Consider the following 26,854-nt stretch of genomic DNA (forward strand, 5'->3'; position numbering starts at 1 on the left):
GGTTACAGGTGCACATTCTATTCTTCTTACTGAGAGAGGGCAAGTCTTGCCCGAGTCAAATTGGCATGTGCAAATTGATTCACTTTTTTTTTTTTTTTTCCACTTTTTTAGAACACTGACTCAGTTGCCGGTGGCAGCATAAAGCAACTGTATATGTATTCTGAATAAGTGAAACATTTTGTGTGTGCTAATTAGAATCAGTTGAAGTAATTATGTTATATACAGAATTGAAATTATCGAATGCTAATGTTCAGTACATTTTGCAACTCTGGCTTGCACACACAACACATCTTTGTAGTTTCTTGTTTTTGTGTAGGTGAAGACATTCCCAGGTACTAATTTTCTACTTCTATTTTTTTTAGGCACCACCACAAACACCCCACATAGGTCTGTATACATTTAATACACATTAACTCATAATTAGTGCAGGTGCCAGGTTGTTAAGATTGTTAGTGTGGTCAGTTCAGGATGGAGAACTATGAACACTACATTTCCAACTCCAATCTCAGACGAAAATCTGTGGCACGTGCAGATAAACTTCTGCAGTCCTTCAATCTGGAGCCTGACTGTCCTATTCCTGAACAGTCTGACTCACCATTTGTCAGTCAGGTGTTTGAGGAAATGGAAGACAATGACGTTTACTTGCCTTACTATGATGCAGTGGCAGAATTGGATTGTAATGGTTCAGATTTAGAGGTAGAGGAGACTTTAGAGGAGAATCCTGAACAGGTACTTCAGAGCTCTTTAGTGAATTGGGCGCTAGAATTTGGTGTGACTTCGGCAGCACTTACTGCACTGTTGTCTGTGTTGAGACCTTTTCACCCAACTTTGCCAAAAGATGCCAGAACACTACTTAAAACACCCAATGACTACAAAGTAGAAAACATTGGAGGGGGTACTTACTTTTACTTTGGCATTCTTAACTCAATATTTGGAATTCTACAAGGGGCTTGGCAGAAAATTCCAAGTAAACATGTGTTAAAGTTGCAATTAAATTTTGATGGGCTTCCACTTCACAAAAGCACAAACATGCAGCTTTGGCCAATCCTTGGAAAAATACAAGAACTGCACAAAAAACCTTTCATTATTGGCATTTTTGCAGGTACCTCCAAACCAACCTCTCTCTCAGACTATCTGAAAGACCTTGTCACTGAAGCCAAATCTTTGAAATCTGGTTTTATTTTTAATGGGAAGCAATTTTTCCTCCAAATAGACACAGTAATTTGTGATGCCCCAGCACGAGCTTACATTAAAGGAATCAAAAGTCACAGTGGCTATAGCGGTTGTGATAAGTGCATACAGAGTGGCATTTACATTCAGAACCGCATGACTTTCCCTGAAACCAGTTCTGTTCTTAGAACAGATGAATCCTTCTCAGAAATGCATGATGAAGACCATCACCTGACCACTTCTCCATTGGTTGAAACTGGCTTAGAAATGGTCTCAGGTTTCCCGCATGATTACATGCATTTAGTTTGTCTAGGTGTAATGCGCCGCTTACTAGATCTTTGGATTTGTGGCCCGCTCAGAATTCGCCTACCAGCACAGAAAGTCAAGACACTGTCTGAAAATCTTGTTGCTCTACAGAACCACACCCCCTGTGAATTTGCTCGCAAGCCTCGAAGTGTGGCAGAAAGAAACAGGTGGAAGGCCACAGAACTGAGACAGTTCTTGCTCTACACAGGTGTTGTAGTCCTTTTTGATGTTTTGAGCACACCTGTTTACCAAAACTTCCTTCTACTTTCTGTTGCTATATCTGTGTTAGCCAGTCCTTCTGTCAGTGCTCCACTGTGTGACTTTGCAAAAACTCTTCTCATTTCATTTGTGGAACACTTTGGACAACTTTATGGAAAGGAACAGTTAGTGTACAACGTGCATGGTTTGGTCCATCTGTGTGATGATGTGAAAAGGCATGGTCATCTTGATGTCATTTCTGGATTTCCTTTTGAAAATTGCCTTGGACAGATTAAAAAAATGATTAGAAGGCCACAGTTCCCTGTGGCGCAGATTATTCGCCGTGTAGCAGAAATGACCCATAGGACTTCATTAGGTACAGTTGAACTGCTCTCTGGTTGGTACCCAAGAAAACAGCACCACAATGGACCTGTTCCCCTCTTTACTTCAGAAGCTGTCCTTGAGTATAAAGAGATCATATCTTGTGATTTCTGTCTGAAAGTCACAGAAGGGGATAACTGCTTTAAATGTGATGAGACCATTGGGCTTGTCCAAAATGTAGTAAAGGTTAGTAGTGACTGTTACTTGGTCTATAAAGAGTTTAGATGTGTTGGTGCATTTTATGAGTATCCCATTGACTCTCAGGTTTATGGCACATATCTTCTGTCTAATCTATCAAGTGACCTGAAAGTCCTTAAGTTTGATGTAAATGTTAGAAAATATGTGCTTTTGCCCTTTAAAGACAAGTTTGTTGGCATTCCTTTATTACATTTACAGTAATGCTAAGTTAGTGTGTTCCTGCTGAGTTGGTTGCCGACTTTTCCATCAGAACACTTGGTTGTTATTTTGGTTTATTTTTCTTTTTCTTTTTTTTTTTCTTTTTTTTTTTGGAGGTAATCCCAGGTGGAGTAATTACTCTGTAGCGGGTACACACTCAAGCATCTTGCCTTTAGGGGCTAAGTGTTATGAGAGGTGTTTAAAGTCGCCTCGAGCCTGGTAAGCCTCTGAAGGCTAGAAAGGACTAGAGTTGGAGCTGCTCAAACTAAACTAGATATCGGCTTACTAAGTTTTGGAATTCTTTAAATTAGTTAATTATTTTGTTTGGCCAGTTTTGTTTCTGTTGCTGCTAGTAATAGTCTCCTATTGCTGCAATCTTATGTTTTTGTGCCTGTCAAATCCTTAAAGAACAAACTGCTACTTTTCAAATCTTGAGCAACAGACTTGTGGCATGTATTTATTTGCGTCACTTATTTACTGGAGAGTTGTAATTAGTACACCAAGTCTTAATTATTTTATTGATCGTGCCTTTGAGGGATCATGGGGGTGTTATAAAACTCCCACTTCCACACATGGAGCAGGAGCAGTGTTTTTGGTCTGGTTGATGCGGTTTGGAAAGTAGAAGGGTGAGTGCTGTAAACTAATGTAAAAGCAGTGTTTATCATACATTTTGTTGTGCTTTTGTTTGATCTTTTAAATATGTTCTTGCATATAACGGACATTCACTAATAGTAGGAGTGGGTGACATGGTAATCATGATAATTAGACAATTTAATGATTGACTTAGTTTGTTTGGCATGCAGACAAAATGCATTGGTACTGACAAATTCTTAAACACTATTCCATTACTCCTGTTAGGGTTTGCCAGTTTCTAATTTTTTGTTACCAGAAGCAGGGATTTGCATAAGCCACACAAGTCTGTGATTATGTGGCTGTAATACAGTCACATTCTGGGTTATTTTTAGACAGAAAAAATATCAAATACAGAGTTCTGTTTGTTTACACAGTAAGTGAAGTATACACGTTCCAGTAATTTATGATTAAATGTTTAGCCCTGCTAATCAGAGGACTTCAGTCAGTCAGCTAGCTAGTATGATAGCTAGTTAGCATTTATCATTCTGTTCACCGCAGAACACACTAAAACACCACTATTAATAATTATTATTAATAAGAAACACAAAGAAACTCCACTAATAAACGTTTAGATGAGTGTGATTCAGCAACTGGATGAACAGATATTAGATTTCACTAGCTAACATCTAACATCACAACAAAGATTGTGTTTCAGTTAAATGGCACATTTTTATAAGAAAAAGCTTAAAACCTGTTAAAGATATTTCAATACAGCGGTATATGGTCTTACTGTTATACTGCCTAATAAGTGGCTTTGTCTTTGATTTGAAGAGCACACAATCTTACAACTACTTTGGCCCTGTGTTTATCCCCAACTGTTGTCAGAGAGAAGCATAATTTATCAGAGTGCCCCCATTCTGTGGCAATCTTAAAGGCACATAAATAAATAAGCTACTTTGGCCTTTATTAGCAAGACACAGAGCAGAAAATTGGCATGCCAAGACCTTCATATTTAAGATACTTTTAAAATGTTTTAATACATAATTACTGTTATACTGCCCAACCTTGCCCTTAACCTTAACTTAGTGTAGTGGTTTATATACAGAATCTTCTGCCATTGAAATAAAATATTTATATGCTCCTTTGTATTATACTTACAGAATGTAAGTATTAAAACTTAATTTTGATAAAATATTACCATGTCTCCCACATCTTCTAATTTTAAGGTTTTAGGGGTGTAACGGTCCACAGATAATCACGGGATGCAACACAGGTGAACCACAGATCAGTTTGATAGGTTGGTAGATAGGTAAACAAATAAATGAAGTTCATTTTTGTAAAGGCTTTACATACCCCAGTAGGATTTTTGCTTTCCTTGCCTTTTTTTTTTTTTTTTTTTAGAGAATATGAATTATAACACACAAACTTTTTTAAACTCATGATAAAGTTACGCTTGTGGTGTAGACTCACTGTTTTCTCTTTTTAAATCATAACCAAAAACATCCAAATAACCTTGATCAAAATTTCACATACCCCAGTTCTTAATACCATGTATTGCCCCATCCATGACATCCATGACAGCTTTTTTGTGGTAGCTGTGGATGAGGGTCTTTATTTTCTCAGATGGTAAAGCTGCCCATTCTTCTGCTCATTTACCTCCAGTATTTGCTGATAACATGCTGCATTCATCTTCCTCTTCAAATTTGACCAAATTTCCTGTGCCTTTGTAGCTCACACACCCTAAAACATTAGCGATCATCATATACCTAGTTGACACCACTCCACATGTAATGCTAGATTTTGGTCTAATCACTCCAAATTACTTTAATCAAGAATTATTCATTATTGACCCACGCCCTTGACTGGGCAGAGAAGAAGAAAAGGGGGGGAGCGAACTCAGAGTATTTGGGGTGGAGTTCGGGGCAGCTTCACTGTAAAGCGTGAAACTGAAGCCCCCCCCCCCCCCTCGTACGAAGAGAAACATGAGAAATGAGGAATACAATTAAAGAAGGAGGAAGATGGGGAGGAGGTGGGTGCGAGGTTGTTCAACGAGCAGGTAGAGGGGAAGTGATGGTTTAAATAGGGAAGGAAATGGGAGGAATTAGGGCGTGGATCATCTCCCAAAATTTAGTTATGGACATAACTCCACGTTTTGAGGCTTGTCTCTGTGCTGTTTGGCATACTGTATGTGAAATACTCTGTGGCATTGGCACAGTATATAGCTTTTTTCTGGTCACTTGACCATGCAGCCCGTTTTTCTTCAAGTGCCTCCTTATTGTGCATCAGCCACACCGCTAGTTTTCAGAGAGTCCTGTATTTCAATTGTTGTTATTTTTAGGTTTTTCTTTGCATCCCGAACCATTTTCCTGGCAGTTGTGGCCAAAGTGTTTGGTTTTGGTTTTTCAGAGACCTTGATTTTCAATCTGTTAATCACAGTTTGAGCACTGCTGACTGGCATTATCAATTCCTTGGATATCTTTTTGTATCCCTTTCCTGTTTTATACAGTTTAACTATCTTTTCCCATATATTCATTAAATTATTTTGCTTTCCTTATGACTCACAATCCAGAAATGTCTCACAATCCAGAAATGTCTCACAATCCAGAAATGTCAAAGAGCCTGTCTGGATCCCAAAAAATCTTAGCTTTAATGCACACACATTGGTTACAAGCAAATAGGACACAAATGAGGATGTTAGCTTTTTGTAGCCATTCAAACCCATTTTTGTCAAGTTCTATGCATGTTATCAGTCACTAATCACCAGGGTAGAAACTTCTGCTCAGGGTTATTTGAGTGTTTTTGGTTATCATTATGATTTTAAAAAGAGAAAGCACAGATTGTGAACAAGATAAAAAAAAATATATATATATATATGTGTCAAACTTGCTTGAATCGTGTGTGTGTGTGTGTGTGTGTGTGTGTGTGTGTGTGTGTGTGTGAGAGAGAGATATGTGTATACATATGTATATGTGTAATGAGACAGGAAATATTGTACACCAATATATATATATATTTTTTAAATTAAGCTGCAAGCTCCTGCTGTCACTACAGTATGCATCAACTCTCCAAGAGCATAAGTATATTATGAGAATCCCAAAACAAATATCACTCTAACTACAGATTTAGATATTTTTAAATTTCATACTTTATATTTTATTCTGATCTGAAAAACAATCTGTGACTTGCAATTTGTAGCTGTTCTGATATGTAAGATTTGTGATCCGTTACACCACTAAATTCCAGTAGTAAACAGGTAAGTTTTATACCTCATGATGGCCAGGACAGTGCTGAAATGAGCATCTCAGCCATGCCAAAGATCTTGTAGGCAAGTCACTTATTTGCAGTGTCTGTGGGCAGGTCACCGACACACACATAGTCACAGTAGACCGATCTTCTGTCTCTTAGAATGAGGGCTTTTACAGTCATGATGCTTGTTGCTAACCAGTTCTTAAGTGTGAACTTTGAGGTTGAAGTGGGCTAACTGTAGATGTCCCCTCTCTGAGCCCAGACTCCCTCAGTCATTTACGTAATTTTCTTTTAGCACAGACCTGGTTTTCAGGAGGTATGAAACACTATATGTATAGTGTGGGACTGCCAGGGTTCTGGGCAGTCATTTGTAAGAAGAATCAGTCCCATGTGGAAATTAAGTGTGTGCATAAGGGTTGGTGTTTGTGTACAATATAACCTTGCTAGATTTGCAAGCAATGTCACGAGTGTAACTTTGTTGGCAACCACCACCTTGGGAGACTTGCATTATTCACATAACCACTGTTACATAAAAATATGGTGTTAACTGCTTTTGTACTCACTTATATAATTAAATTAAGCTAATTACATATTGTTGTGCCCCCCTCCCCCATGTTTTTACAGAATGTTTCATATTGTTGAGTTTAGGGAATCATCTGAAGTTGAGGTTGTACCAGACTCTTGGGTGAAAAATAATTCCTGTCTTTGGCCATCATACAAATCAGTAGGCAGGATCAGGCAAGCCATTTGTCGGCAAGAGATTCCTGGTGACAGCTGGAAGAGTTTTGAGATTAGGGTGCTTTGCACAGAGGGTATATATAAATTTAAATGTCTTAAGTTGGCTTGGAAAATGTACTCTTGTTCTATTTCTCTTATTTATATTCTACACACTTTTCTATAAACATTTTCAAATGCCAGTTTTTAAGCTAAAACCAGCAATTTAAGTAACTTTTGGTAACGATATGTCATACAAACTTTACTTTTCTTGTTTAAAGTAAAAATGGCAAAATATCACATTGTTGTGAGTTGGTGCTGGAGGAAGCTAGAATCTTTTGTTAAGGGCCTGACCTATAAATATTAATCATGAGACTAAAAGATCAATTTAGATGTATTATCTGCATTAGGTTGTGTACTGTTTGGGATTCATACAAACTGTTAATTAAAACATTTGCTCTTTTAACAGTAACATATCAAGATGCACGTGCAAAGTTGCCACGGGCAGCAGTGACCTCAGATTTGCAGTCTGATGAAAATGATGACCGCCCAGCCTACTTTAAACGAAAGAATCGGTAAGATATTTAGAAATTGAAGTGAGGAAGAGTGAGATTTCTGTTCTAAACATAAACTCTGTTTGCTTCTGTTTCTTTTTCAGTGGTTCAAAAATGTTTATCTCTAGTGGCAGTGAGGATGAGTTGGAATCACCTATTTTTAGAAAAAGAAGAAATGTAGAAGTTGGGGCTAGTGAAAGCAGTGCACCTATTCCAGCAGCACCATCTGTGCCACAACCACCACCCAAAATCTTCAGATCCACTGACTCTAGGGAGAATATTGGACAGCAAACCAGACCTGCGAGTAACTTTGGCATGGTAGATTCTGATACTTCTGGTAAGTTTGTTTGTTGGTATCGGGTAGTTGCCTAAATTTTTTTAAATTAATTTCAACAATAAATAACTGCAATAAAATACATTCAGTAGAAACAGAATAATCTATAAATGTTTCTGTTTCTCAAAACTATAACCTACCAAGTCCCTTATTTTGTATAAAATAATAATGTAACGAAATAAAAAAGTAAATAACAACAAAAATCTCAATCTTCAAAAAGTGAGCTCAGCACAATTGGTCTCTTTCAGCTCAACATTCCACCACTTCTACCTGTTTAACACACATGAGCTAGCGCTCACAGTTCATGGTAACAAAAAAAAACAACAATTTTGTCAAATCTCAAGAAGCTCAGTGTGCTCTGTACGGGAGTGTCTGGTTGCTCATCTGTGCGGTCCTTATTGCCACACAGAGCAAGTAAAGTCTAGATAAATGAGGTTTGTGGTAAGCTCACTGTGACACAGGGCAGCCATTTACTGAAAGATGCATATCTTGCATCAGAAACGCAGTGTTTTGAAAAAAACTTAAATCTGTCCACCAGTACTGCGGCCGAGCAGATCTGCAACCTAGCTCTCATATTCATGGTGTGCAGCAATGTCTAACTGGAATGTGGTTCATGTTGATGTGTTTTAATGCATAGCTGGTTTGTGATTTGGATATAATGGTGAACAGTGTGGTGCAACTATAATAATTGTATGGCATATGTGTGTATGGCATATTGTTAATTTCCACAGGTGACTGATTTAGTTTCAGCCTTAGTCTTTTGACTAAAATGGTTAACATTTTTGTAATATTTTAGTCATTTTCTTCCCCCTCTTCAAGTAAAAACAAGGTCTACACAAAAAATGAATCAAATTGCTTTTGGAAAAGCGTGGATCTTATTAAAGAAACTATTTGTCATTTTTTAAAATCTGGTCTCAAATGTTGTCAGGCCATTCTCATACATGTGAATGAGCTGGTTGGTGATTCCTCCTTTCAGGTTTAAGTGTGTGTGTGTCTGCTCTAAATATTTGTGTTTAGTTCAGTAGTGGCACTTCACATTGCTACTGCTCATTTTAATTAGCACTACAGTCTCAGAAGATGACACATGTTAGTCTGGAACTGCCTGTGGGAAGAAAACTGGTACAGTGTGCTCCATGTTCTCTGAAAAAGGTTCAGCATTTTTTTTTTTTTTTTAAGGACTCGCCATTGATTTATTTTTCCAGATTTATTTCCAGATAGATTTTTTTGCTTAATAAATGAAATCATTTGTAAACTGCTTTGTAACTTAAAGAAATAAATTTAACTCAGTTTACCTAAACAATAGTGACTGTATATCTAAGAAAGGCTGTCTCTCAATAAATGTCCTGCTTTTGACTTTGCTTGTCTTTGTCCCTGCAGCTATATTACGAGAAATCCTTGTTTCTTTGGAAACTTTAAAGGAGCAGCAGAAATTCCTCCTTGCTCATGTGCTTAAGCTTGGAAGTGGTGGGCCCACAAACATTCCTGATGTGACAGACCTTGGTCTTCCTCTGGCATCCATTCAAGAACTGAAAGACTTAGATGAGCAAATCAGGGTTAGACCAGAACAGAAGAACAAGTTGGTGTGTAGATTTGTCCTGTTCAAGAATGATACATCTGCACATGCAGCTTTTCATTTTCACTTTTTCTCATTCTTTTGCCTTTCCAGACAACATATCTCGGGTTTACTGGTGGAGTCAATACAAAAGAGACTGTATGGAGGGCCATGTCTACACTTTTAACAAACTCCTTGGCAAAGGAGATCAACTGGAGTGGAGCTAACCGGAAACTGGCCTTTAAAAGTCTTTCCATCAAAGGAGTTGTTCTTAGTAAGTAATGTGTTTTATAGTTCATAATTTCTTGTTTTTTAATCTTCTATTTTATTTTAGGGTTTGAATGTTGTTTTGTTTGTTTTTAATTGCATAAGAGAAAAAAAATATGAACCAATGTCTCCTATGAAACATTTCGAAATGGCAACCATTTTTCTGCAAAGCCTCCTCATTTCAGGTGCTCAAAAGAAATTGAACAAATTAAATCTAATGTTAATTTATGAATAGGCATGAACCCACAGACATAACTTCATTTGTCTTCAGTTGCTCCTGGTTTGTGGGTGCATGCTTGATCAGGTCATGGTGATGGACTCCTGGCTAGCTTTTGCCATATTTGTATTTTATTTACTTTTTTTCTGGGGGGGGGGGGTGTGAAGTGCCTTCTAATTAACCTTGCTGCATTTGGTTGAATCTGAGCAGTAAGTAAATCCCTGTACACTTCAGAATTCATCCTTTTGCTTCTGTCTTCAGTCACATCCATACACTAGTGACCCAGTGCAAATGGAAGCCATTGCATGCCCATGCGATCACTGTTTTACGGAGGATGTGATGTGCTTTGTGTCAAGCTCTTCCAAGACTAGAGCTGGGCGATATGGCCCAAAAATAAATCTTTGATTTAAAAAAAAAAAGAATCTGATTTTCGATTTAAATAGATTTTTTTCCCCCTACTAAAAAAAAAGTCGCTAGAAGTCACTAAATGACGTCATTGCCTAATTTGCATAATACATGTTTTTGAAGCTGTAAAGGATTAACATTGTGAGAGAGAAAAAAGTGAGTTAAAAACACCCTAAATATGTTAGAAATGATACGAATGAACTCCAACAAATAAACAACTTCTGTTGTTTTAAGTAGACAATCACGTCTCAAAATAACTTTATTTTTACGTAAATTACATAAATCAGTTTTTTGCCATGTTGTTAAATGTTATTATAAGAGCAGCACTTAGCTGGAACTGTTATTCTATGTTTTTTTTTTTCAGGGTTTTTTTTTTTATTTAATTTAGTATATTTTTTTAGCTTAAGTTTTCTTTATTTTCAAACCTATTATAGATAAATTGTTGAATAGCTTTTTACAAAGAGGCAGACACTGTGGAGTAGGTGAGTGACAGGCTATGTGGGGTGTTTTTTTTTTCGTTTTTTTTTTTTTTTTTTTTTTTTTTCGTGTCACACTGAAGACACTTATATGTATATTTCTGCTCTGTAAATACGGGGCGGGGTCAGTCAGCGGTGGCTTTTGGCATGCGCAGTTTATTTACAGTGTGTTGGTGGAGTGGTGTGTGTCTGCTCTGAGCGTGAGAGACTGCACTGTGAGTGTTGTGGGGCGGGGCTTTTTTTTTTTTACAAAGTAAGGGAGGGAGGGAGAGGGGCGGGGCTGCGCACGGGAGAGAGGGGCTCAGAGAAAATCGATTTTCATAAAAGCACATCATACTTAACTGTAAATTAGAATTAATCGCTAAAATCGATTAATCGCCCAGCTCTATCCAAGACTTCTCCATATTTTCTTCTTTCTTCCAAAGAAGGCTGTTCCAAAACTGGGCTGGCTTCTTAATGTTTTTGGCAACGTCTAATCTGGACTTCTTATCAGTGATTTGGACCTTGTGGTGAACCATCTGTATTTGCTCTCATGTAGTATTCTCTTTTAAGGTAGACTTGGACACTGGTACAGCTTTGGATTAGTTGTTTAACCTACAAGCAAACTAATTTTGTTCATTTACTTCCATTCTTTAGATGCTGTTAGAAAGTGTCCACATGCAAGAGATGCAACTGACAAAGAAGTTGAGCAGTATATAGCAAGGTGGTTACAGCTTGCTCCAGACAGAGATGGTGGGCGGAAAGAAAGGGCAAAATCTGCTGCGAGCAACACATCATTTGAGAGAGAGTAAATTATTGCTGCATCTTCATTAACACACAAGATAGCTCACACAGTTTCTCATTCTTTGACCTAGGATGCAGTTCAAATCAATTTTGGAAAAGTGTGAGCTGAATTGTGTTTTGGAAATATTAATTGTTTCGTTTGTCCAATAAAAGTGATCACAGACTGTGCTGCTTTTCAAGTTAATACATACATAATAAACATATAATTTATTTCTGAACATTAATTAATGTGTCAACAGTGTTTACAAAGCATCTTCATTTTGGGATCATTTTTAGATCTACCTGCAGTATTTGTAATAGAAAATAAGGTGTTAGATGTGTTTTTTTTACTAGTTATTAATAAGGAGTAATGGGTGTTGGGTGTGATTTATTATTAGTAAATGGTGCAACTGTATTGGGTGTATTTTATTAATAGTAAAGAGTAAGGATCAAGAGTTGGGTATCAATCAATATTATAAAATATAATAATGATGAATGGGTGTTGGGTGTGATTATTAGTAATTATTAATAAGGAGTGTTGGGTGTGATGTATTATTAGTAATCAATAATAATGATCAATGGGTGTTGGGTGTGATTATTAGTAATCATTAATAAGAAGTGTTGGGTGTGTTTTTTTATTAATAAATAATAATGATCAGTGGTTGTTGGGTGGGATTATTAGTAATCATTAATAAGTAGCGTTGGGTTTAATTTATTATTAATAATCATTAATTAGGAGCAATGGGTAACAGGTCTCATAATTAATCACGCTGCAGTAGGCAGACTGGGCTGCCGCAATCGGCACTATTCACTCGGGCCAGATCCGGGCAGTCATTCAAAACGGAGTTGAGCCGAGCCGGCGAGAGGGAGTCGGACCGATTACTGAAGACGTTTTGCCGGTAGGTTGGACTCGGGCCAGCACTGGCCCAGCATCATTCAAACACGCGGCCCATAATCGGACCGACGCTGGACGAGTAGGCACGAAATCACCTGCCGGAATCGGCCCTGTTCACTCGGGCCAGCTCCGGGCAGTCATTCAAAACGGACTCGGGCCGAGTCCACTTGCCGGAATCGGACCTACAACTTTTTGCCGGCAAGTTGGGATCGGGCCAGAGCTGGGCCGACTATATTTTGCTAGCTGGGTTACAACACACTGTAGTATTTTACTATATGTTGCTAATATTTGGAAGATAATGATGATAATAAGGTAATTAATGTCACTACTACTACAAATGGTGTCACTGGCTTCAAATATGCCTTTAATATCACCACTGATCAAATAATTGTTTGTGTAGACTGATTTAGATCTATAGTTCCCCAGGTGGCATGTAAGGGTTTTCAGTAGTTAATGTTGATTTGAGCAGTAATTAATAAGTAGTTATTATAAAGAAGACATCATTAGTAAGTAGTTCTCTGAGAGATATGTAAGTCTCAGTAATTATTGTGGAGTTAATAGTGAACTACTATAATCATTAGTTCAGTACTATCTACTGAGTAATTATTCAGTACTCCCTGGTAGTTAATAGAAAATATTTAGGTGTTAATACAGCACTATTAATTAGTTACTGCTTAGTTCCTGCTTAGTTACCTATTAACTATGGAACAGTATTATAAAGTGTTACCAGTTTTTATATTCAGGAGGACCGCGGAGCTCAGAAATACAGAAAAATACTATGGACTTCCTAAAATGAGAGATTGTTTTCAAATTAACGTACCTTTGGGTAAAGTTTAAAAGTAAAAAAAATCTGCATTGGAATACTTTGTATAATAATACAAAGAAAATATAAAGAACACTGTGTTTAATTTTATAACCCTGTTGCACGGCGCAGGATCCAGATTTAGCTTTAATCGGCGTTGGTGAGGAGTAGATTGTCTATAAAAAAGACAATGATGGCGGTGACAATGACAATGGTGATGATGATATATAATTGTATCTTTATATATAGAGACATAATTACAGTAATGGTCCAGTAGAGGGCAGATTTCCCTTTAAAACTGTAGAAGAACTGTAACAGATGGTGCGGTTTGTATCACTGAGCTGCTGTAAGGAGGGAAGTGAGGGAAGCTGAAGTGAATTATATGAACATTTAAACACTAGAGCAACACTGAGCTGCAGCACCACTGTTCAGTTATGACTCGTCTTCATCACTGGTGGCTTCCTTTTCTGATTTTAGGTAAGATTCAGTTAAAGCTGAAACAGAACATGTATTTCTCATTATCTCAGTGTGGAGAACAGTAAGTTAATATAGGACATATTTTAGTACGTCTCTATCTCTCCAGCAGGTTCCACTTCTGGTGAGGGAATAGAACCAAGTTCTTCCACTGTTAATGTCCTACAGGGAGGTTCTGTTACCCTGTCCTGCAAATACAATGGATCTAATCAAGTCGATTATCTGCTGTGGTACCGTCAGTATTCCAGATCCAGACCTGAGTTCCTGATCTTAATCAATGAAGCTAACCATGAGATTAAAGCTGATCCTCCAGTTGCTGGAGTTTCTGCAAAAGTAAATGAAAAGAAAAATGGTGTGGATCTGGAGATCTCCTCTACTGCAGTATCAGACTCTGCTCTCTACTACTGCGCTCTGCAGCCCACAGTGACAGGAAACCCACCAAACACTGTACGAAAACGTTTTATCTGTGTATTGTTGGCAAATGTGCACTACCCCCTGGATTATTTTGATGGACGCCCAGAGTAATAGAAAGACGGAATGCTTAAATCTTCAGCAAAATAACAGTTTATTATCAATAAATGAATAAATGCAGAACGTTCATGCATGAAAATATGGAAATAGATTCATGATATAATTTTAAATGTGTAATTGTTCATAATAAAATGTATTTATTAATTAAATGATTTATCTATACAATTATTTATGTGCTTAATTATTTATTTATATGTGCATTTATTTATTTATGCTTATTTTTCATCCTCCATAATATTATCCAGAAGAACATTCTGTAAAAAGAGAGATATTTTTTAAAAGTATAACATGTACAGTTTGGTAAAGGTTAAAAGCTAAAATAATTATTTGAATCTATATTTAAATGCTGTGCAGAATGCTTATTTTACATTTACACTAGGATACTTTAAAGGCTATCATAAAACTGTAAATGTGGACAGGTATGGATTTGTGAACAGGTAACATTTTTAATAAAAAATAAATAAATAGAAACTGTTTTTCCTTTAAAAACTCTTTCCTAAAGCTGCATATGTCCATCCAGTCAGGGGTATTCATGACAATGTGGACATTTTAAGATATGAATTAAGATGTACACCGGATTTGATGCATATTAAATATAAAAATAGTATATGTAAATAAGTATTGCAAAAAAATCAATTGTTTACTGTGTATACTGTGTTTATTTAATTTCAGCTGCTTGAGTGAATTGTAATATTACTGTAATAATGCCCCAAAGACAATAATTTCAGAGTTGGATTCAAATAATAATTTTACAAACACAAGAAACCTGTAGAGTAATTGATAAATGATTTGTTAAATTAGTCAACCATCAAATATATTTATTCAATTAATCAATAAAATATTATAATTATGTACAGTCCTTATTGGCCTATGCTTTCTGGTAGTTGAAGTGTAGTCTGTGTTCCAAATGCAAAAGTCTGTTACAGGTGTTACAGTTATATGTTATATTCCAAAATTATTAATAATAAATAAATCTGCAGGTGTAGATAAACTACAGGATATTAACTGTTGAAGATGAGCTGTGTGAAGAGTGTTATGAGTGATCGATGTCAATAAATTGTTTAATTACAGTTACCAGTGAAGTAAAATACAGGATCCAGAGTAATGAGTATATAGGGAGTCCATAATACGATAATAATCATGGTGATGAAGATATATAATTGTATCTTTATATACAGAGACATAATTACAGTAATGGTCCAGTAGAGGGCAGAGTTTCTCTAAAACTGTAGAAGAACTGTAACAGATGGTGCGGTTTGTATCACTGAGCTGCTGTAAGAAGGGAAGTGAGGGAAGCTGAAGTGAATTATGAACATTTAAACACTAGAGCAACACTGATCTGCAGCACCACTGTTCAGTTATGACTCGTCTTCATCACTGGTGGCTTCCTTTTCTGATTTTAGGTAAGATTCAGTTAAAGCTGAAACAGAACATGTATTTCTCATTATCTCAGTGTGGAGAACAGTAAGTTAATATAGGACATATTTTAGTACGTCTCTATCTCTCCAGCAGGTTCCACTTCTGGTGAGGGAATAGAACCAAGTTCTTCCACTGTTAATGTCCTACAGGGAGGTTCTGTTACCCTGTCCTGCAAATACAATGGATCTAATCTAGTCGATAGTCTGCTGTGGTACCGTCAGTATTCCAGATCCAGACCTGAGTTCCTGATCTTAATCAATGAAGCTAACCATGAGATTAAAGCTGATCCTCCAGTTGCTGGAGTTTCTGCAAAAATAAACAAAGAGAAAAACGGTGTGGATCTGAAGATCTCCTCTACTGCAGTATCAGACTCTGCTCTCTACTACTGTGCTCTGAGGCCCACAGTGACATGAAACCCACCAAACACTGTACTAAAAGTGTCAGACTTCAGTAAAGTTCCTGCCTTTTTATCTTCTCAAATGTAGGGAGAGTAATTACACGTATTGTGACAGTAGTGTACTACTGGTTGATAAGACAGTAGGCCTTGTCTGTTTTTTACTGGTTAAAATGTCTTTCTTTGTTTCTACTGGTTTGAAGAAAAGTAGGCTCTTTTTTGTGTTACTGGTTTATTGGACAGAAAGATTTGTCTGTTTCTATACTGGTTTAAAATACAGTAGGCTCTGTCTGATTTTCTACTGCTTTAAAAGACAGTAGGTTCTGTCTGTGTTTTACTTGTTTAATGGACAGTATGGTCTGTCTGTTTTTTTAATGGTTTTAGAGAATGGTAGGGTCTTTGTGTCTTTACTGGTTTAAAGGACGGTAGGTGTAGACCTAGGAACAGACAATGCATACTGTCCAGTATGCTGTTTTTGCACAGTATGCCTTGTCTGTTTTTCTACTGGCTTAAAGGATTTACTTTCTGTTTCTCTACTGGTTTAAAGGATGGTTGCCCTGTCTGCCTCTTTACTAGTTTAAATCGAAGGTGGGATCTGTGTTTTCGCTGGCTTAATGGATTGTAGGGTCTTTCTGTGTTTCTATTGGTTTAAAGAATGACAGAATCTATCAGTTTTTTCTGGAACCTTACAATGTAAAGAAAAAGCAACAGTATTGTTCAGCACCTTCAGAAACCCATTCAAGATGCTGAGAAAACTATTCCAGTTGTCTCTCCCTCATGAAGCCACTTTATATCTGTTATCAAAGCTACTTTTCTTAAATGTACAAAGATTAACCTATAAAACAAATTCTGGTTTGTTTATTTTTTTTTTTACAAAGTATTAAATAATTCTGCTTGTGTTCCTGTATAGAATTAATTTCTCTGATAAAAATCATAAAAAGAAAGAAAACTTTAATAAGAAGAGGTTTGTCCAAACTTTTGACTGGTACTACATAAAACAGACATTTGGAAGCCAGAAAAGCACACATAGATGACTGTCAAAAAGCATTAAATCAATGTTTAATCAACATAAAATCAATGTGTACAAATAAATAAATTCTAAAAGTAATGATGATTTGATGCATTCCACGAAGAAAAAATAAATATCGAGTGTAGTTTTGTTATCTATGTTTATAAATGACTTAAGTAAAGTTAGTATTTGATGGACAGGAGATGTGCTGTGATTTTGAACATTAAAAGGTACAAATTCTAAAACAAATTCTGGTTTGTTTATTTTTTTTTTTTACAAAGTATTAAATAATTCTGCTTGTGTTCCTGTATAGAATTAATTTCTCTGATAAAAATCATAAAAAGAAAGAAAACTTTAATAAGAAGAGGTTTGTCCAAACTTTTGACTGGTACTACATAAAACAGACATTTGGAAGCCAGAAAAGCACACATAGATGACTGTCAAAAAGCATTAAATCAATGTTTAATCAACATAAAATCAATATGTACAAATAAATAAATTCTAAAAGTAATGATGATTTGATGCATTCCACGAAGAAAAAATAAATATCGAGTGTAGTTTTGTTATCTATGTTTATAAATGACTTAAGTAAAGTTAGTATTTGATGGACAGGAGATGTGTTGTGATTTTGAACATTAAAAGGTACCAGTGAAACGAGGTAAACCTCGCAGCGCTGCAGGACTTTTATTTTGAAAGCTGATTGTCTGCTGTAACGACACTGACTGCTGAGCGGAACCGGAGTCTTTAGTTTAGAAACACAGCAGCAGACTGTTGGAGCTTAAGGTGGATTCAGGGCTGTTTATTGTATTGAATCAGATCAAGTAACAGAGTCATTGTGATGTATTGATTGGACATGTTCTAATAGTTTCAGCGCTTTGGACAGATGTTTGCTGTGGTTTAAAATGAAGACTGTATTCTCTGTAGGTGAATATGGAAGGGTGGTTAGAGTTTCCCCCGGTCTCCAGTAAAGTGGAGCAGCAGAAGATCCAGCTCTGATCAGCAGCTCCACACCTCTGTACTCAGACTGCTCTGCTGGAGGAACACCATCAGCTCACCTGCTGCAGGTATGGAGATGTTCCACTCTTCACCTTCACACTGCTCTACATTTACTCTTAGACACACAGAAACACATTCAGAAGGAGCAGCATTTAACATCACACACAAGCAGCTTCATCCAGGAGCTGGAGGATCATCTTCTCCTAGTTATATCTGATCAACACTTTCATTCTGCTTTATTTAAGATGAACAGGAGATTTAGGGGCTGCTTACAAACCCTGAGTGGTGATTTATTGGGGGAATAATTCTCTTGTCTGGTGGGTTAAAGTGTTATTAGCTGCTGAGCATCTGAAGCTAGTCTCCACCTCCAGACATCCACTGTCTAGTTTATCAGACATACGATAAGAACATTTTTATTAATTTTTTAGAATAGAGTATTGAGAATATTGAGGGAATTTTTATTTAATCCGTTTTGGAATAAAGCTAAAACATAACAAAATGTGTAGAAACCTAAGCTCTAAATACTTTTTTTGTATTTCTTCTAGAAATGAATGCTGTCCAGTTCCAAGTTTTATTCTGATCCCAGTGTCAACTTTCCTACGTGAATGAATTTTTGATTCACAAATACAATCGGAAGATTTCACAAACAAGCTGCTGAATGAATTGGAGAAAATGGCATCCAGACAAATCTCCAGTACTCAAAAGCAAACGCCCTCTCCTACAGCTCACAAACAAATGAAGGAAAGTACAGGCACGCATCACTGCTCAGACTGTGGGAAGAGCTTTACTACACAGGGTAATCTCCAGCAACACCAGAGCATTCACACTGGAGAGAAAGCGTTTCTCTGTTCAGAATGCGGGAGGTGTTTTAATCGACAGAGTCATCTCAAGCAACACCAGCGCATTCATACTGGAGAGAAACCATATCACTGCTCAGACTGTGGGAAAAGTTTTACTCAACAGAATAATCTCAGAAAACACCAGCTTATTCACACTGGAGAGAAACCGTATCAGTGCTCAGAGTGTGGGAAGAGATTTACTCAACAGAATAATCTCAGACAACACCAGCTCATTCACACCGGAGAGAAACCGTTTTACTGCTCAGACTGTGGAAGTAGTTTTACTCAACAGATTAATTTCAGAACACACCAGCTCATTCACTCTGGAGAGAAACCATTTCTTTGCTCAGACTGTGGGAAGAGTTTTAATCAACAGAGTGGTCTCCATCAACACCAACGTATTCACACTGGAGAGAAACCGTTTCACTGCTCAGAGTGTGGGAGGAGTTTTAATAATCAGAGTAATCTCCAAAAACACCAGCGCATTCACACTGGAGAGAAACCGTATTACTGCTCAGACTGTGAGAAGTGCTTCAGACATTCACACACATTAAAGGAACACTGTTGCATTAAGAATAATGACACATAAAAGCATTTGAAGGTCCCGTACCACATTACAAAATACTGGTCCCTCATTTTAAGAGAAATAAAATGAACTGTTTATTTAAACAGTTTTTAAAGCATATACATAAACCAATAAAGCAAAAATAGATCCTTCCAAACCAGATCTTTTCAGCAGAGATACTACAGTGTACTACATGGCAACATTTTACATATTTATGGATATTGTTCTGAAATTTCTTCAGCAGCTTACATTGGCTATGTGGCTTACATTGACTATGTGATGATATATAGCAGGGGTAATAAATTAGAATTAAGTACGATCCACTTAGAGAAAATTTCTTCAGGTCAGGGTCCGGACCATCATCATTTTTAACTTGTGTTGTGATTCAGTGCTATATCCTGTATACTGAAGAAGCCTATAGCTCTGTCAGTTACAAATACTATTAAGAATATTTCAACATTATTCATTGTTTTAAATAGGCTCAGAATCAGCTTTGTTTAAAAACAGCAGTTGTATTATATTTAATATTATTACTGTTCGTAAGTTATACTTAGTATTTTAAGTTATATTTAGTATTTTAATCTCTTTTTCTGGTGCGCACCATCTGAATTAGCCTTTCTCGCTTTATTCTCCAACTGCAACTTCTCACTGCCTACTTCGCCTGTGCGTAATCTGCGCTCCGAATCTGCACAGATCTGATTGGTAGAGGAGAGCGTTTGGTGATCTTACAACACACATGATTGGTCTGTGAGTTTACTGCGCCACAAAGCATGTATCCATTAAAGACAAGAAAAATTTAAATGAACACCGGCAGAATTAAATCCTTCTCAGTAGTTTATTGGTTTGGGTCCGCATGGGACAACGTCTGAGTACGGACCCGGACCGCGGTGCGCCTATTAGTGGCCTCTGATGTATAGCGTCACATGGAAAAATCACTTGGTGCATTTTAGCATGGGGCTGAAGAGAATTAAAGAGGCAGGACAGACGATCAATGCTGCAAAGTGTGCTTTGGATAAGTGTACACATCAGCACCTATAAGGTTAAAGAGGTCAGAGGTAGCCTGATTTCAAGGCATTTGTATTGCAATGGTATTGATGATTTATCTCCAGTTTGTCCAGCAGCTCTTGTGAACTTACCAAGAAGAACCAAAAAGTTGTGCAGAATTTCATGCCCTGAAAGTCTTTTAACATTTTTTAACACATTGTGGCACTAACACAAAATGTATCTGTGCAAAACTCTGCAATGTCATGGTGGTAAAATTTTTAAGATTGGCACAGCAGTTGTGCAGGTCATGAAAAGTAAAAATAATAATAATAATAATTTTGCTTGTCACACAAGTGTCACTGAGGCCAATCACAGAGCTACCCAGCTGTAAGTGCAGGGTGCCGAAAAGGAACTCAAAATATGATTACAAGTTGGCAAATATGAAAACTAAACATACTCACCTCATGATAGAATGTTTATGAAGTAATGATACTATTGACACTAGTGATTTTATGTGTATAATCTGTTGTTTATTAAGAGTTGTTAATCAAATGTTTGCATAGTCACTTATATTTTATGTTACATGAAGTTAGGTTTGCCGCAGCAATAATAATTGCTGTTGCTGCAGCATTATTCACCCTGCTGGTGTTTGGGTAGAGAGAGTGAGGATCCTTCCAGTGGGATGCCAATTCAAGAGAGGATTACTTCTCGTTCCACATGTATTGTTCCAAATTAAAGTTGCAAATTTTAATATGGTTTGGCCTGGTTACTCTGTCCCAGGAAATGCTAAAGTATAATTCCATCTACTACTTATTAGGAGAATTTTCAGTTTTAAAACGTTACTATAATTTTACTTTTACAAAAACCTTACCCTTATTTACTAACTTACTTACTTTTGCACCTTAAATTGAATAACATTTTTGTTAACATTAGCCAAAGTGGTAGAACCCTTCCCTGGACATATTTTTTATATATGTTTGTCAAGAACTAATTTGTAATATTTTTGGCACAAAGTAATACTTTGAGTGAAAATGTAGCAATATGTTGAGAACAATCATAAAATGGTCAAAATAAAGTCACAATATTTTTTAAAAATCTTCATAGTAGTTTAGAAATAAAATCTTAATATTTTAAGAAACAATTTACACCTTTTAAAAAAATATTTTGACTATTCTCAAAGTATTGCAATTTTTCATTAAGAAAGTAGGAATATTTTAAGAAAAGTTGTAATGTTTTAAGAAAAAAGTCTTACTTTGACAAAAGTTACTTCAAATAAACTATACTTTGAAATAAATTATAAATATTGTGAGTATAAGTTTAGAATTATTTTTAATAAAGTTGTACTACTTTGAAAATAAAGTTATTATATGCTGAGAATTCACGTAAAATTTGACAAAGTGACATAAAAAAAGTCCACTTAAAAATGATGAGTTTCTTTGATTTTACCAAATTAAAAACCTCTGGAATATAATCAAGAGGAAGATGGATGACCACAAGCCATCAAACCAAGCTGAACTGTTTGCTTTTTTGCACCAGAAGTGGCATAAAGTCATCCAGAAGCAGTGTGTAAGACTGGTGGAGGAGAACTTGCCAAGAAACATGAAAACTGATTAAAAAAAAACAAATAATTTTTATTTAAGCCATTTCTCATTTTCTGCAAATAAATGCTCTAAATGAAAATATTTTTATTTGGAATTTGGAAGAAATGTTGTCTGTGGTTTATAGAATAAAACAATGTTTTTTTTTACTTAAACATATACCTATAAATGGCAAAATCACAGAAACTGAAGTGTCCTCTTAATTTTTCTAGCGCTGTAGATTATATAGAGTAGTCATAGTTGGAGGACAAATAGCCAGCTAGATAACTGCTGAATATCTGTCATCATCTACTCAAATTAGCAAGTCTGTCTCCTAGGAGTTGTATGTAGTTTATTATGGAATAAAGTGATATTATTTGACATTAATGTGTGGAGAATCTTTAAGTTTAGAATGTGACAACAACCTTTAATTGTTGTGTCCCTTAAGACATGTTTACTAGAAGCTTAGGACAAAAGAACCTGAGAAACGTAATACACATCAGTTTGGCGTAACTCCTTGCCCACTTTATGTAGAACATCACTGTTAAAATACTGTGCTACAGAAGTAGTGTATTCTCCACCTCAGTAACTGCAGGTTGTATAAATGTATGATCAAGAAAGCAGTCATGCCTCAATCTCTGAAGTCAAAATGTAAAAAAAACTTTTTAAATAGATCATAAAACATGTTAAACCTCAGAGTGCTGCAGCCATCACTGTCCAACAACAGGTTTTGAGTTGGTGAAATCAATAATCAGAAGTACACAGACTGACCAAACTCATGAAAACACAGGAACTCAAATATGTACAGTACAGGCTAAAAGTTTGGATACACCTTCTCTTTTTCAATGCGTTTTCTTTATTCTCATGACTATTTACATTGTAGATTCTCACTGAAGGCATCAAAACTATGAATGAACACGTGGAGTTGTACTTAACAAAAAAAGGTTAAATAACTTAATAATAAAAAAAAGATATTCTAGTTTCTTAAAAATAGCCACACTTTGCTCTGATTACTGCTTTGCACACTCTTGGCATTGAAGGAGTTCCCAGAGGTGTTTATTAGCACTTGTTGCCCCTTTGCCTTCACTCTGCGGTCCAGCTCGCCCCAAACCATCTGGATTGGGTTCAGGTGCGGTGACTGTGGAGGACAGCTCATTTTTTTGTTAAGTACATAAAACTCCACATGTTCATTCATAGTTTTGATGCCTTCAGTGAGAATCTACAATGTAAACAGTCATGAAAAAATAAAGAAAACGCATTGAATGAGAATGTGTGTCCAAACTTTTGGCCTGTACTGTATCACAAATCAAATCAAAAGATTCTATGCTTTAATTTAAACCATCAAGGAATAAACAGCTTGCCGTATAACAGTCATGAAAAATTAAGCAATGTATTAATTTAACCATTTTTTATTCAAGACAGACAAGAAAGACAATATACAGTGTTACTTGTTTACTTTCAGTAGTGGAGTGGGAGTGGGGGGGGCTCATCAGTAAGAGTTCAGTTAGGTAGCAGAGAAAATAAAGTAAATGTTCATTTCAGATCTCCAAAGAGAAAAAATATCTCCACAGTTTCTTCATGCAACTGAATGAAATGTAAAAATAAAAATGTTCACATAATTCCCTAATGAACTGCTGAGATTCAGTTTTAGAAATATTCAGTTGAGATGGGAGGAGTAAATAAAATCTCTATAGCTATAGAGTAGCTATATTATCTGCAGCCTGGAGATCATTTATAAAACATTAGACCACTTCTCAGCAGAAAAATCCTCCTGCTAAGAGTTTGCATGCACAGCAGCATTTCCAAATGGGTCGTCTGTTTACTATACAAACCATTCAGACATAAGGAACACATACACAAATCACTGTAGAAGTGTTACTTAAATAATAAAACAGGGCTGTTTACCACAACAGTTCACTTTCCTATCCTACAGAGCTCCCATTTTTACCGCCCCACAATCATGATTATTGTCCTACTAACTATAAATGTGAACATAAAACGTCTTATAGGCACAACAGTAAGTTCCCTATTAAAATGGAATACGGCAACACTCATTGGACACAATAATAGTTCCTGTTTTAAGATATTTGGCATGTATATTGGGGGGTACACATATTGTCACTTTCCATTTCCAAGGCTGCTCTTAATGCACTTGTGTTTCTTGAATGATTGTAAATACCTGAAACTCACTGCACACTCTGAGCAGTAATACGGTTTCTCTCCAGTGTGAATAAGCTGGTGTTGTTGAAGGTTTCTCTGTTTAATAAAACCCTTCCCACACTCTGAGCAGTGAAAGAGTTTCTCTCCAGTGTGAATGCGCTGATGTGTTCGGAGACCACTCTGATTATTAAAACTCTTCCCACAGTCTGAACACTGATATGGTTTTTCTCCAGTGTGAATGAGCAGGTGTTTTTTGAAATTACTCTGATTATTAAAACTTTTCTCACACTCTGAACACTGATACGGTTTCTCGCCAGTGTGAATGTGCTGGTGTTGTTGGAGACTACTTTGATAAGTAAAGCTCTTCCCACACTCTGAGCAGCAATATGGTTTTACTCCAGTGTGAATGTGCTGGTGTTTTTTTAGATTACTCTGTTGATTAAAATTCATCCCACACTCGGAGCACTGATACGGTTTCTCTCCAGTGTGAATGCGCTGATGTCGCTGGAGACTATTCTGTTGATTAAAATTCATTCCACAGTCTGAGCAGTGAAATCGTTTCTCTCCAGTGTGAATGCGCTGGTGTGTTCTGAGATTACTTTGAGTAGTAAAGCTCTTCTCACAGTCTGAGCAGTGAAACGGTTTCTCTCCAGTATGAATGAGCTGGTGTGTTCTGAGATCCCGCAGTGTAGTAAAACTCTTTCCACAGTCTGAGCAGGGGTGAGTTTTCTTCTTTCCTGTACCTTTCTGCAGTTTTTTGGGAGGTGTAGGAGAGGGTGTTTGCTGAATACTGAAGATTTCTCTGGATGTCATGTTCTCCCCTTCATTCAGCATAGCAAAATCAACATTGGGACCAGGAAGGAACAGGAAAGAACAGGACAGCATACAGTTCTGAAAGAAACAACACAAAAAGAAAACATAAGCTCAATAAAAAATTCCAGAAATTTCAAGTTAGGGATGGGAAATGGAAACAATTGAATCGAGAAATTTATTTTGAAGAAGAAAGATTTCATAGAGACAGTTAACATCCATCCATCCAACCATTGTCAATATCAGGGTCAAGGGGGGGGGATTCTCTGAGTTACCTTATGGCTTATAGAACAAAGCCCACAGAGACTCTTATCCACCCTTTACCCCAGGAAAGTATATCTTGAGGGTGAATATCAGTTTACCAGTGCAACCGCCACAACTAAACTGAACACACACAAAACCTCCTAAATAATCCCAAAAACGTGGGGTCAGTTGAGCATGCTGGGAGCTCCTCTTGAGTTCTCAATCCATGGCATAAATTCAATTACAGCAATGTTTGTGAACAGAGGATCTACAGTAGTAATAATCAAAGTTAGTTAAACATGTTTGGCTTTTTTTGCTTTCTTCATCACTCCCTGCAGAAAACACGTAAATGGACAGAACATCAGATCTTACCGCTGAATGTTTTTGCTGGACTTAGGCTTCTGTGGTTCAATATAGCTTTATTTTAAAAATGCAAATTATCTCTTCTTGCAAAAGTTGACATTGATGATCCTGATGTTGGCTTGAGTTAGCTCATCTGCTGTTTACTTTATAATATGATTTTTTGAAAAAGGAACTGGCTCAGTCATATACGCTGTAATTTGTGAATGTACTTTAGTATCTCGACAAAATCAAAACCCTCTTTGCTTTACTGGGTCATCTGTGCTCAAACCCCAATTCCTGTGCACCATAAGAATTTGAGTCTTCAGTGGTGAATCTATGATTTATACAGTGTTTCTTATCCGGTTAGTAATAAGGAATTCTATTTTTTTTTTCAACAGACAGGTGTTTAACCTCAGATTTCCTCAAATGGTCATATGAAGTATAAACCCCAGAGGCTTGTACAAGCCAATAAAAGTTGAAAGAATGCTTCTACCTAGTATGCTCTAAGCTACACTGCAGAAGACATGGCCTTACTACCAACTAATATGTATTTAAGTTCTTTAGCACTTTCTATAGGAGAAAGGCTTTGAGTGCATGAGTGTTAAAGTGTTTTATGCACTCTGATGTTTAATAATGCTAACATTTATCACTTTATCACTAGTAGGCAATAAGGACTAGATTTTCTACATGTACTTTTATATGACATATCTTTTAATTGCTCTTCTTTACAGTATACTTGTGCTTTCACTAAGTTCTCACTGGGAAGCAGTCCTATCAGTCCCCATTTTCAACCAAAGTATCAGAAGTGTCTAAATTGGTCCAAGGAGAATAAGGAGAGAAACTGGACTGGTGCTCACTGATCCAAAGTTCTGTTTTTAAATGATAGGTAAATTCTGTGTTTCAGTTAGAAATCAAGATCCTAGAGTCTAGAGTGAAAAGACTAAAATAGAAAATGCTGATCTAAAAACTGAAATGTTGATCTTTCATCTCATGTTCATCTTTTAATGTCACACCCAAATGTCTTCAGTCTACAACAGAAATAAAGGGATTGGCCTCACTGTTCCAATATTTTTGCAATGGACTCTATATCTACATGCTAAAAATCACATCATCTTTTTACACAAAGTTTTATAACGGATCACAAAGACATATTTTATGCACACAAATAGACTCTGATCTGGAGAAACATGTAACCATAAAGGAGATATCTCTACAGTTAGCATAAAAATGTTTATAAACAACAGCAGCACATTTTAACACTTT

The 26,854-nt window shown here is 36.5% G+C and overlaps 5 protein-coding genes and 1 pseudogene across 11 annotated transcripts in view; 2 read left to right on the top strand and 4 right to left on the bottom strand.

Moving 5' to 3' along the window:
• LOC103034342 (zinc finger protein 239) overlaps nucleotides 1–26,854 on the bottom strand; it is a 196,325-nt gene that overhangs the window by 32,101 nt on the left and 137,370 nt on the right. The gene's annotated exons all lie outside the window — the stretch shown is intronic.
• The window catches only part of LOC103026187 (gastrula zinc finger protein XlCGF7.1), a 239,822-nt gene that overhangs the window by 22,450 nt on the left and 190,518 nt on the right, over nucleotides 1–26,854 (bottom strand). The window lies entirely within an intron of this gene.
• LOC125803861 (zinc finger protein 239-like) overlaps nucleotides 1–26,854 on the bottom strand; it is a 142,382-nt pseudogene that overhangs the window by 9,047 nt on the left and 106,481 nt on the right.
• Nucleotides 367–11,796, top strand: LOC111195495 (uncharacterized). The gene is made up of 6 exons (XM_049482457.1): nucleotides 367–387; nucleotides 7,454–7,559; nucleotides 7,643–7,875; nucleotides 9,250–9,452; nucleotides 9,539–9,698; nucleotides 11,426–11,796. Exons 3-6 carry the CDS (start codon nucleotides 7,653–7,655, stop codon nucleotides 11,578–11,580), a joined length of 741 nt encoding a protein of 246 aa, XP_049338414.1. The 5' UTR covers nucleotides 367–387; nucleotides 7,454–7,559; nucleotides 7,643–7,652; the 3' UTR covers nucleotides 11,581–11,796.
• LOC103047357 (gastrula zinc finger protein XlCGF26.1) overlaps nucleotides 17,776–26,854 on the top strand; it is a 311,263-nt gene continuing 302,184 nt past the window's right edge. The window contains exon 1 of the mRNA XM_049482373.1: nucleotides 17,776–18,139. The gene's annotated coding sequence lies outside the window, so the exon portion shown is untranslated. The remainder of the gene's footprint in view (nucleotides 18,140–26,854) is intronic.
• The window catches only part of LOC111194226 (zinc finger protein 239-like), a 457,259-nt gene continuing 453,832 nt past the window's right edge, over nucleotides 23,428–26,854 (bottom strand). For all 5 annotated transcript variants that reach the window (XM_049482366.1, XM_049482367.1, XM_049482369.1 and 2 more), the window contains exon 2: nucleotides 23,428–25,087. In XM_049482366.1, the coding sequence (XP_049338323.1) occupies nucleotides 24,155–25,081 (927 nt within the window). In that variant the 5' untranslated portion in view covers nucleotides 25,082–25,087 and the 3' untranslated portion in view covers nucleotides 23,428–24,154. The remainder of the gene's footprint in view (nucleotides 25,088–26,854) is intronic.

The sequence above is a fragment of the Astyanax mexicanus genome, chromosome 8, assembly GCF_023375975.1.
Source record: "Astyanax mexicanus isolate ESR-SI-001 chromosome 8, AstMex3_surface, whole genome shotgun sequence".
In the NCBI taxonomy this organism is placed as follows: Eukaryota; Metazoa; Chordata; class Actinopteri; order Characiformes; family Acestrorhamphidae; genus Astyanax; species Astyanax mexicanus.

Excerpts from the sequence above, each read along its gene's own strand:
- LOC111195495 (XM_049482457.1), top strand. The coding sequence starts at position 7,653 with ATGTTTATCTCTAGTGGCAGTGAGGATGAGTTGGAATCACCTATTTTT. Across the intron at positions 7,876-9,249 it reads GGTAGATTCTGATACTTCTG|CTATATTACGAGAAATCCTT; the intron begins GTAAGTTTGTTT and ends TTGTCCCTGCAG. Across the intron at positions 9,699-11,425 it reads CATCAAAGGAGTTGTTCTTA|ATGCTGTTAGAAAGTGTCCA; the intron begins GTAAGTAATGTG and ends TCCATTCTTTAG.